Consider the following 12,475-nt stretch of genomic DNA (forward strand, 5'->3'; position numbering starts at 1 on the left):
CCTTTCAAAACAGCATTGTATTTTTTTCACTTCCTCTTGTTGACAGCTTTGTATTTTTGATAGGTACTGAAAGAACAACCTCAGCAGAAGACTTTAAATGCACAACTTGATTGAGATAGGAAGACTGGGATAGGAAGATTCAGGAATTCAGGGTTCAAAGAATTTAGAGTTTCCGAGTTAAGCACCTGAACCTTGAATTGGTAGAGAAGGGGTAAAATTCTTTGGAAAGTGGTATAAAATCGATGTACACCAGCCAAATGGGTGGTGGTCATTTTCTGCATCATTTTGAAGCTCAAAGTCATCTTCTAGGACAGTGCCATGGATAATGGATTCAGTAACCCAACTGGAAGGTTGGAGACAGAGGGGTACTGTAGCCATATTATCACAGTTCAAAAATTATAGCAACTAATGTACCAGCCACAATTGGCAAAATGAACTTCCTGTCACTGACGTAGCTTTGATCTCTATTAAAAATTGGATATCCAAGTTTTGTACATCCAAATTGTACATCTGTTCTTCAGGAGCATGTGTGACCTCTATCTAACACAGGAGAAACACTGATTTATGAGCCTCCCAAACATCAATTTCAATGGCTGGATTCACAACACAGCTAAACCCTAAATCTGGGCTAATAAACACAATGGTTCTATAATCTTGGATTACAGAGAGAAACTAAAGATTTCAGAAGAGGATGTAAAAACAATTTTGAGGAGATGGGTCTCTCTGGCATCTGTTAGCAGGGGGCCTGAAGACAATGCTGGGGGTGAGAAATGATGCTGGCCTGACTTCATCTCAAGCCAAGCTAAACTTCTCTTCACACAAAATGGGGGAACCAGATGTTGTACTTTTTTGCACAGTGATAGCCTTTTGCAGGTTTCTGTGAATGGCCAGATGTGAAAGGGCGAGCCAAGCATTTCTATGGTTCACTCAGTGTAGCACCACAAATATAAAAACCTAAGAGAAGCACAGGAGCATGGAATTTTCTCAAAGCCATATTGGACCTTTCCATGGCTTGGCAAGGACTGCAGTCCCAAAAGTAACAGGTGGAGCTTGGATGAAAACTAAAACTGATTTCTTTTACATTTAAATTGAATCTGTTTTGATGGTAGTTAATAGGATGACTTTCCATGAGTGCATTTAACTTCAGCTCCCCTTCTGTCATCTTAAAAAATTTCAGAGGTGTCTAGAAGGTCTAGCTAGGTTTTGAGGGAGCTGCATGGGGACATGGGCTAGGCACAGGGGCATCCACCAAGGGGTGGGGTGTCAGAAAGAACAAGACAGCAGCCATGACCACACAATCAAAGCTCTACTCTTTTTTAGCAAGTTGCTCATGGTTGCCATCTTGACTTCCTGTGACCGTCCACGGTTGGGCAACCAGGTCCTACAGGACCACTGAAATGGGTTTTTTGGCTTTTTGGCCAATGTGCAGGGTAGGGGACTAATAGACATCTTCTCCATGAAACTGCTTGGCCCCTTTTCAAGCAGGGGTCTTTTGAGGAAGGGACTTTTGTTGGCCCACCCTAATAATCTATTGCTCTTCATGCCATAACACTTTCCTACCCTGGCACTCTCAGTTGTGCTGAGACTATAACTCCCAGAGTGCTTAGGCAGTGCAGATGGGGCCTGCTAGGTAGGGAAATGAGACAGTAGACTCTATCTGTATTCCTGTTCCCATCCCCTGGTCTTTGCATGTTTCTTTGGCTTGGTTCATCCTGAAGCAAAGGGTGGGGGAAAACAGATGCCTCCTTATGGGATCTCCATCCTCTGAACTCCTTCTGGTATTCCTGCTATGGGTTGGTTCTCCAATCCTCTAGCCAAGGGGTGCAAAACAGAATGGCCCACAGGCCATGTGCGGCCCACCAGCATCCCCCCTTTGCAGCCCACCCCTGCCCCTGGAGTGAAAAAGGCCAAATGCTTTGTCCTTTACTTTGCATTTTGGTGGTTGGGAGGGATCCTAAGCAGTTTTAGAGACATTCAAAGCCCTTAAAATCCCTAATTCCTCTTCCCCAAATGGGGGCCATAGGGCCCTGCCCCCTCCAATTTTTGGAGTGTGGCTCCCAGGATGCCTCATCCTTGCTCTGTTCCTGTAAAATGTGAAGAAGCAGAGAAACATCGGCCAGAGATACCTTTGCATTCAGAAAGATTTGCCCAATGCAAGCAGAGTGGTGTGCGCCCAAGATGTAACAACCTGATGTGGCTTCTCAGGGGCCACACTTAAACTCTGGAACTCTCTGCCTCAAGACGACAGGCTGGCAGCTCATCCTTGAGGGTGTTTTACCAACTGGTCGACTCTTTTTTAGGAAGATGTTGATATTCTAGGCTATTAAATTTTCTTTAAAAAAAATACATTATTTGTTACCTCTGCCTGCTTTTATTAGAGTAAGTGCTTTGAACCTGGTATCTTCTTCATTCAAAATCTTAATTTTACACCGGTTCTGATTCTCTCGTTCTCTCAGCCCCCTGGGGCGATACATATGCATTATGTGGGCAGGAAATAGTTTTTAACTATAAGTAAGTTAAAGGCTTCTGTGTCACAGATCTTAGAGCCTGGCTCTTTTTCCTCCACAAGAAACTGCTGCTTTCTAAACTGACATTCATGGCTTTATCCCAGGAATGCAAAGCAGATTTTCTTCTCTCACTTCTCTGAACTGGTACCTAATCTGTCAAGAATGGTTTATGCAGAAGGAAATTAAAGACAAAAGAAGGATTATAGCAAAATCTTTGCAGGGTGGGGGTGGGCCACAGTGGAGGTTGGAGCTGAAAAAGCTAAGTTTTATCTAGCTAGTACTTGCAGATAAACTAAGCATAGCAGTATCAAGAAAGCTAAGTCAGGGCTTCCAGTTAAATTAGAATGAACTCAATTCTAGTTAAATTAGAATTAACTCAATTCTAATTCTGAGTTGAAAGCCAGTTTGGTGTAGTGGTGAAAGCACCAGGCTAGAAACTGGGAGACTGAGTTCTAGTCCTGCCTTGGGCATGAAGCCAGCTGGGTGACCTTGGGCCAGTCACTTTCTCTCAGCCCTGGGAAGGAGGCAAGGGCAAACCACTTCCGAAAACCTTGCCAAGAAAACTGCAGGGACTTGTCCAGCCAGTCTCTGAAAATCAGACATGACTGAGCAGGTTAAAAAAATATATATATCTGAGTTAGAATTGGTTCTCACATGAAAGCAAAGGGAAATGAAAGTGCTGATTTGTTCCTAAGACTCTCAGTGGCCAGAAAAGGTGGGGGGGAGGGTCAAGGCAGTTTGTTGCACCCCCACTGCCACCACTTGTTCAAGTCCAAAACAGCTCAGATGGAACAAGCATGAGAGGCTACCATATTTGCAGAAGGAGAAGGAGTAGTACTACTAGTAGTAAAGCTGGAACTCGGTTGTAAGTGTTCACACAACCTGCGTACCCTGGTCGGATACTGACTCTACAGCTGTTTCCACAAGAAGCTTCATTAGTTTTAACCTTGATTAGTTCTGCTGTGGCTTAGCGCATTGCACAAAACCCATCCTTTGGGTCAGTTTATAATTCAACGTCTTTTCAAGCTCAAAAAAAGTAGTTTGGCATGTGATAGCCATCCTTTATTGAAGCTGTTGTGTAAAACTTTATATACATATGTATACGTATGAGAAGCCCTCATATATACAATATTTTTTTCTGGTTTTGCTTTCTGTTTCTTTTCTCTTGTTCTGTTTAGTTAAAAAAATTAGAGCCATTTTTTTTAAAAATGCAGCCACTGAACACTGAGCAGATGGGGTTTGTGTGTGTGTGCATGTGTGCGCGCACTTGCAAACAAGCAGGACACACACACACACACAGAGCAGGTCAGCTTTCAACTTTCAACAGTGTGTTTGCTTCCCTCTAGCGGCTACACAGAGGTGTGCAGGAATTAATGCTTTAAGAGTCAGTGTGTGCATCTGTCCTTACATCTGCTGGGCACAAACTTATCTATGAACCTTTTAAACGTGGGGAGGGGGCAGGAAAGGGGGCAGGGCCAACTGAAGGAAATAAGTATTTATTTTTTCACTTTATACAGCTGCCCACTTGCCAGGTGACTCTCTGGCGGTCACAGTTCTAAAATATCCCAGCTGCCTGCTTGCACCTCGGTTTTTCAGTCATCAAATATTTGTGCTTAATGCATGCTATGACACAGCTTTGCATGCTAGTGTGTCAGTAACAACAAACAAACAATAGAAATCAAATTGGCAAAAAAAGGTGCACGTTTTGGGCAACTTGTCCCTAAGGTCAGAAGGACCCCCAAAAGCTTCATGAGATTTTGGTCATGTGTTTTCTTCATCCTATTAAAAGTTTTCTACATTGAAAGTTTTTTTCATTAATGTTACCCTTGTCTGCAGGGGGGAGTCAACAAAGTCGAGATGAAACCTTGCTCCTTTTTAAAGTGCATCATGTAACACACATTAAAAAGGGGGGTTGCTTCAACTGTGCAGTTGAAGCCACTGCCTTGATTTTTTTGACCACCCCCCCCCCGGCCTGTGGCTCATCCAGAACACAGCAGCTTGTGTTGTAACAGGTGTGCCCTGTTTTGCCCATGTGACACCACTACTTGGGGGTGCACGGTTGCCAGTTGGCTTCTGGGTGCAATTCAAGGTACTGGTGGTCAAAGCCCTCTGTGACTCAGGGCCTGGGATCTGAGAATCTACTCTCTCCAAGTGGAATCTGCCCACCTGGCCAGATCCAGTAGGGGAGATTTGCTGAAGGTCCCCATGTAGAGAGTAAGGAACATGACCTTGGCAGAAATATTCAAAGAACTGTTATCTGGACAAAATGGGCTGAAGCATTTTTTAAGTATAGAAAGGCCAGATAATATTCAGAAGTGGCTTGGGCAGACACCCTAATTCACATGGATATAAGAAGGGGGAAGGCGGTGCAGCACAAGGAGACTTGCAAAATTCTGTTACTGTAGCTCATCTCAGTAGAAGCAGCTTTAGCCTTCCTGTGGAGTGGATTTCCTGGTCTGGTCTACCTAGTGGGGCTGACACCCCAACTCTGTGGAATGTTGCCATCAGGGACCTGAGGTTGAGCCTTCTCCCTGGTGGGTCCTCTCCTTTGGAACAGTGGACTGTAGGGATAACAGCAGCATCTCCCTGGCTGCTCTTCGGATGGCAATTAAGATCTGGCGTTTACGAAGGAGCTCTGGGGATGCGTGAATTATGAGTTGCTCCCGAAGAACAAGCACCAAGGGTTTGACGTGCATCAGGATGAGTACAGCTGTATGATGGTTGAGTGTGATTTATCCTTATGTGATTAGTGATTTGATCTCTGCAGTTTGCATTTTATTTTAAACATATTACTGTAATTAGGAGCAGAAGGGGCTCAACACTGGTTTTCATTGGAGTGGCATAAAAGACTTTGCAAGTAAATAAACCTTGTTTTATTTTGAGATTCTGCCATTCCTGGGAGGGAGGAAACTATTCTACCTTAATCAGAGCCTCCCTCTCCACCCCACTTTGTGTCCACAAAACAATTTTTTTTAGAGTGAGTAATTGGTGGACTGGGGAAAATACAGAAGCCTGTAGATGGGTGTTCATGGAGGCGGGGGGTGGGGGGGAAGCAGGGACAAATGACATTGGATTCATTGTAATATCATGCAAATGAAGTGCCTTATAAAATCTGCAACATACTGTACATCTTACATAATTCATTCCATGAGTGACGTGTAGTGATGTCATGACACGTGTGATGTCATGGCATCCAACACATGCCTATGATTTTGCAGATGCTGTAGGAAGAGAGATGTGTCAATCTATGGCAGTTTCCCAACTTTGGCAACCTTAAGATGTATGGACTTCAACTCCCAGAATTCCCTAGCCATTGGGAAAAGGTCTGGTTAGGCCGTGAAGCTAAAATCAAGGACAGGCTACAATCTAGAAAGAATGAAGTTCTCCTGCTACAGGTAGTCCTTGCTCAACAACCACAATTGGGACCGGAATTTTGGTTGCTAAGTGAAGCGGTCATTAAATCAATCTGACCTGATCTTACCACCTTTTTTGCGGTGGTCATTAAGGAAATCACCACTGGCATTAAGCAAACCATGTGGTCGTTGAGCATATTTCCTCATTGATTTAGCTTGCTAGAAGCTGACTGGGAAAGTTGAAAATGGAGATCATACGACCATGGGACACTATGACGGTCATAAATGTGAACTGGTTGCCAAGTGCCCAAATCATGATTATGTGACTGGGAGGGGGAAACACTGTAACAGCTGTAAGTATGAGGACCAGTCATAAGTCAGTTTTTTCAGCACTGTCATAAGTCCAAACCATCACTAAACAAATGGTTGTTAAGCAAGGACTACGTGCATAGGGATATTTTTCCTGTTTTGTTCACAGAAATTGAGAAAAGGGTTATGATTCAATAATGGACAAATAGCAAGTCTATGAGAAAGGCAGAACATGAACTCTTAACCAAACTTCCATCCACTAACTTCCCCATCATTTGGGGGTTCAGTAACTTGCCAACCACACCAATATGTGGTGCTGAGCTGAGACAAATGCCAGGCACCTGCCAATCAGTTTTATTGGGCTCCGATCTGATTGCTTCTTCGTCCTGAGGCTATGACCTCGGTGCCAGCCAAGGATCTGGAAGTGGGTGATGGATGCAAACGGGAAATCCCACGGGCTCCCCACACGCTTGTTTTAGTCAATCCCATAATTACCTTACGCATTCTCCACAGGCTACAAAAGCAGACATAAACAGATTAGCTAAATTAGGCCAATTAAACATTCCCTAATGAAATGAAATGCGCCCGACAAACTCTAGGAAGAATTAAGCTGGGAGGAGGGGGAACCTAATGGAATATAAACAGCTTGGCAAGAGAAAGTCAAAGAAGAATCATGGACCAAACTCGCCAAAGCAGGAGGCGGGGGGGGGGGGGGGACCTATCTGCTCTGCCTCTCCGTAAAACTGCAGCCTGGTGTGCGAATCAGTGGTGATGAAGCAAGATTGCGCCCTGATCCTTTGCTTACAGGCTGCTTGAGATGTTCTCCAGCCCTTTGTTACCCCATTTCAGACCTGACTGATTGACTGAATGAATGGAGAACCTGCTTTGGAAATGCCTTTCGAAGGAGAATTCTCCCAGGAGCTGCACATCCTTGCAGCTACTTACCAATGAGGTGGCCAAGGGGTCCTCTGCAGGTCCTGCCTTTTTTCTGTACAATCCTCTCTATGGGGGTCGGCTACCCCCCAGGCTTCCATTCAAACAGGGATCTTTTGCGGGAGCTCAGCTACCGCAAGTTCCCTCAAAACATTCAAAGAAATTGTCCACTCCGTTGCTCAGCTCTCCGGTTGGGAGAAGCAACTGAAAAGCCAGCTGTGCCTAACTCTGTTTCTGTGACATGGTTTGTGGGGGTCAAGCTCTGCTGCAGAAAGACAAGGCCTAAGGAACAACAGTGACATTTGGGAAACCAGAGACTCGTCCAGACTTGTACCACTTCAGTTTGACTGGAGCTACAAGGCTCTGGGTTGACTGAGTTTTTAAAAAATATGTTCTGGATCAGGGAGGGTCCATCTCCTCTCCTAAGTGTCCAATGTATTCTCTCCAGTTAATGCCCAAAGGAACCCTAATGTGCTTTGCTGTGCAATTGGGACACTTCTTGGATGCTCAGGTTTTGCCACTGCAGCTTCTCTGGCTGCACGGATACCTAACCTGTAGCCCCAAGGAACTCTTCCAAGTTTGCACCCCAACTGTCATTTTCATGGGAGAAAAAGGAAGGAGAGCAGAAACTGGGAGACCGGGAGTTCTAGTCCCACCTTGGGTACAAAGCCAGCTGGGTGACCTTGGGCCAGTCCCTCTCTCTCAGCCCTGGGAAGGAGGCAAGGGCAAACCGCTTCTGGAAAACCTTGCCAAGAAAACTGCAGGGACTTGTCCAGGCAGTCGCTGAAAATCAGTCATGACTGAGCAGGTAAAAATATATATATATCTGAGTTAGAATTGGTTCTCACATGAAAGCAAAGGGAAATGAAAGTGCTGATTTGTTCCTAAGACTCTCAGTGGCCAGAAAAGGTGGGGGGGAGGGTCAAGGCAGTTTGTTGCACCCCCACTGCCACCACTTGTTCAAGTCCAAAACAGCTCAGATGGAACAAGCATGAGAGGCTACCATATTTGCAGAAGGAGAAGGAGTAGTAGTACTAGTAGTAAAGCTGGAACTTGGTTGTAAGTGTTCACACAACCTGCGTACCCTGGTCAGATACCGACTCTACAGCTGTTTCCACAAGAAGCTTCATTGAGAGCCAGTTTGGTGTCGTGGTGAAGGCACCAGGCTAGAAACCAGGAGACTGTGAGTTCTAGTCCCACCTTAGGCACAAAGCCAGCTGGGTGACCCTGGCCCAGCCATTTTCTCTCAGCCCTAGGAAGGTGGCAATGGCAAACCATTCTGAAAAACCTTGCCAAGAAAACTGCAAGGACTTGCCCAGGCAGTCTCCAAGAATCGGACACAATTGAACAGATTTTTTTTTTAAATTACATGAAATTATTACAGAATTTAGTGGATGTGTCTGTGTGTCTGTGTGTCTCCTTCTTTGTCCTGGATCTACACTGGGCTGGAAAAGGACTGAGCTAAAGCAAAAACACAGATCGCAAAGCATATTTGAAGGAAGACCAAATACTGCAAGATGGGTTCGCTCACACACAAACTCTGTGCATTGGCAATGCATTTCCACTGATATTACTGTAGAGGTGCCTTCTAGTAACACTAAGATCTTATTTAGGGAGAAAGACAGAAGTAACTTTAAAGAACTTTTCTTCCTTAAGAAAAATGTGGACCTTCTTTTTCTTGAAGCTTACAAGCATGATGGCTTATTTTTTCTTTATCTGATGAAGGCTGCGAGTTAATGTTTCTGCACACCATGATAATCAGATTATTGCCCCACATTAGTTGTTTGGAATTTGTTTAGGATTCACTGAGCTCTGGAGGGTCTGGGTTGGGCACCTCTTCTAAAAAAAAAAGCATTCTTTCCATTCCTGTTGAAAAGCAGAGGTGGGCAAATCTTTGAGCAAATTAAATAACTAATTTTTAAAAAAACCTTTAAAAAGAAAACACCCCCAAACTTCACAGCTCCGGCAGTTGTTGATCTGTAACTGTACTTCTTTGTATGGCCTTAAGAGGCGTAAAGATGGGGCTGCAGGTCTGTCTCTTCAGAGCATTGCCAACTTTTTTATGGTGGCCTACTGCCACAAAGAACCAAGGTCAAACTCATTCCGTTTGATTAGTGCAAGACTTTCCATGAATGTTTAGCAGGTTAAGAAGAACGGGTTCCCATCAAACGTGATGAAAAGGACCCTGGCCATACCTTTCGTTGGATGTGGCCCACACTGTCCTCCAGGGGACTGCCACGGATGAGACCATGGGCTTCGGTTAGCTCTGCACTGTCGCTCGGAGGTGAGGGAGCACCATCAGAGAAGGGAGCCATGAGGGACTCCATTTCGTGAGAATTTGATGGGATCACTGAGAGGGGTGCTGCCTGCCGGCCCCGGTGGTGGAACATATGGCTTCCTGAAGCTTGGGGATCCAAACCTGGTGCAGATTTCCTACAGAAAGGAACAAGACAGTAAATGTTCACCGAAGTGTGATCCCTGGTGACCCAAACGCAGCTCCACAGATGCTGGTCCCAGGCTGATCACAAGCCTGAGAAGGAGGTCATGATCTCAGTAGCAAATGCTGCTGGGAAGGATGGCTTTTTCCTGCTCAGGGGTGTTGAGATTTTTTTATGTACTACCCTGTAGTTTTCTTTATTTTATATTGGAGGGCTTGTTTCTATTGTGTTGGTAATATGCAATCTCCAATTGTCTCTCCAGTCTGGTGGCCTTATAACTCTTATACATAATAGTTATCATCATCATTCACATTCACATTCACATTCTCATCATCATCATCATCGGTCCCTTCCCAAAGAAATCAAGGTGGTTTTGCTAATGGAGGAATGCAGACTTAATCAAGAGACAGCCAGGCATTCATTTAATGCTCTTTCATTTGCTGTTTTATTTATTTATTGCAGAGACTGGATAGCTGTGGGTAAAAAATTCCCTGCAGGGTTAGAACTAACAAGCCACCTTCTCTCTGCTCTGGCAGTTTTCAATTTGCAGGAAAATGTTTCTTAGCGTGTCCCATGCTCAGGATCCAGTTCCAAAAGATGCTTTCGAAGAGGCAGAGCATGAAACTCAGCATGAGTCCACCATCCTTTTAAAGCAGCTGGGTCTTTTCCTGGATTACACAGCTACTGCGTGATCCTGGGAAAAGACAATGCTATCCTTAAAGAGCTGCAGACAGGTGTGGTGTTCACCCTCCCAAAGTGCCTTTTTCAAATTATTTCCAAAACATAACAGAGTGCTAGTTCCTGCTGGGTTACCTCGTTTTCCCAGGGGAAAGATAAAACAATCCCCCCACCCAAAATGCATCTTGATAGGGTGCCATCCATTCCACAAGTCACAATTCTTTGATCATTTTCACGCTTGAACACAGGTAGAAACCAAATGGGGCAGGAAAGGCAGACAACTGGGCTCAATGAGTTGGAGGCCAAGTCAACCGAAGACTTACTTCAGTTTATTGTTGCGAAAGCTGGCACACACACAGAAGACGATGCAGAGTAGGCAGATCGCTACCGTCATCCCCGTGACAGAATGAACTAAGATATCTGCAGGTGAAGGACAAAGGAGAACATGAAGCCGAGCAGCCATCCTGTAAGGTAGGCTGGGCTGAGAGAGAGGCACTGGCCAAAACCCACCCCATGAACTTCTGTGGCTGAGGAGGGACCTGAACCTGGGTCCCCATGGTGTCAATTCCATGTCAAGACACACCACAACGGCTCTCTAAATTCTTAGATTTCTACCCCTCTTTCCATTAGGAGCTCAAGACAGCATACTCCCTCCTCCTATGTTTCTTCACAACAATCCTGTGCATAAGGTTGAGCTGAGAGAGAAAGATGGTCCCCAAATCACCCAGGGAGTTTCTATGGATGAGGAGGGACTAGAACCTGGGTCTCCTCAATCCTAGTCCAACACCTTCACCACTATGCCAGGCTGGCTCTGGGACTGAGAGGGGAAGATTGACCCATAGTCACCCAAGGGGCTTCCATGGTCTCCTCACTCCTGGCCCAGCCCCTTCCCACTATGCTCACAGCAGCCTCAACCATCACAGCTAGAAGTTGGGGTCACCCTGGAAAGGCACCAGGTTCTTCACTGTCAGTCAGGGTGACCGACCCTTCATCATGGTATACCAAGCACTGATCAAAACACTAATTCTCACTTCACACAACTTGCTTCCATAACTCTATTCAAGACTGTGAATTAGACGAGGGTGCTAAATGCAGTTAGTTTTAATCTTGGGTTTTCCCCTGTCTGTGGCTTAATGTGTGGGGCACACTCATCTCGGTGGAGTTGTCTGCACTGTTGAAACTCACAGCGGGGATTAATTCAGGAGCCAAACGAAAGGTGTGATGTGAACCCCCTCCCCATTTTAAGGGCTCCCCAGTGGCAGAAGAAACCAGCAGCTGGTACCTGTAAGTCCTTCCCGCAAGGTGTGCACATCTTTCACGCTGGAATATGGCCCTGACCCTACAACTGTCTTGGCTCCCATCTTGAAGAAGTATCTGGTGTCGCTCTCCAATCCATGGACTTCAGCACTGAAGGTACTGCCTGAATAAGAGAGGAATTCTGGACGGGCTCAATGGTATCAGATTCCAACGTTCTACCACCCATGCCGTTGCAAGCTGAAGCTGCTTTCTTCCTGCCCAGATGACCGACGCTCCCAGGGGTGTCCCCAAGGAGGAGGTCAAAAAAGCAGTGCATGCAAAAAAAATGACAGGGCTTTGATCCCATGGTTGTGACAACCCTGGAAGCTTCTGTGCATTTAAGGATACTTACCCTCTTTGGTCAACAGAGTCCACATCTTGTCAGGCTGGGTGCAATTGGCATTGTACAGGATGACATATTCCACAATGATGCCGTTTGGCTCCGAGGGGGGACACCAGTGAAGCTGGATGGCGTATGGGTTGATGGGGTGTAACCGCAGATCAGAGGGGGGAGTTGAGGGCCCTGCGGGAGTGAAGCAGAAATGGAAAGAGACAGAAAGCAAGCGTAAGGTCATCTGGATTAGCCTCTGAAACTCCTCCCATCCCCAAGTCCATCCCAAGTCCATCCCAACTCTGCCTCCCCATAGATTTGCCACTGATGTCCTTTCTGGAGATTCAAAGCTCTCAGAGATGAAGTAGGCGAGGACTAGCAATGGGGCCTTTTGGGTAGTGGATCCCTGATAGCAAAGAAAAGAATAAAACTGAAACAACGTTTGTCAAAAAAAGACAAATCAAGAAGTTTAAAAGTCGAGGAAATGTGCTTTTCACCCAACATCTAATTTAGTAGTCTTCTGTTCAGGAGCATCTGTGGGGAGATGGAAAAAAAAAGACAAGATGGGATATAAAAAGAGCAGGGCTCTGATTGGAGAGTTACAGCCACCGTTTTGACTTTCTGACACCC

The 12,475-nt window shown here is 45.5% G+C and overlaps 1 protein-coding gene across 1 annotated transcript in view; it reads right to left on the reverse strand.

Annotated features, from left to right (window-relative positions):
• The window catches only part of IGDCC4 (immunoglobulin superfamily DCC subclass member 4), an 86,305-nt gene that overhangs the window by 7,040 nt on the left and 66,790 nt on the right, over window positions 1-12,475 (reverse strand). The window contains exons 16-19 of the mRNA XM_063313841.1: window positions 11,867-12,037; window positions 11,501-11,638; window positions 10,542-10,638; window positions 9,298-9,535 (exon numbers count right to left, since the gene is read on the reverse strand). Coding sequence (XP_063169911.1) covers window positions 9,298-9,535; window positions 10,542-10,638; window positions 11,501-11,638; window positions 11,867-12,037 — 644 coding nt within the window. The remainder of the gene's footprint in view (window positions 1-9,297; window positions 9,536-10,541; window positions 10,639-11,500; window positions 11,639-11,866; window positions 12,038-12,475) is intronic.

Source organism: Candoia aspera, chromosome 13 (assembly GCF_035149785.1).
Source record: "Candoia aspera isolate rCanAsp1 chromosome 13, rCanAsp1.hap2, whole genome shotgun sequence".
Classification (NCBI taxonomy): Eukaryota; Metazoa; Chordata; class Lepidosauria; order Squamata; family Boidae; genus Candoia; species Candoia aspera.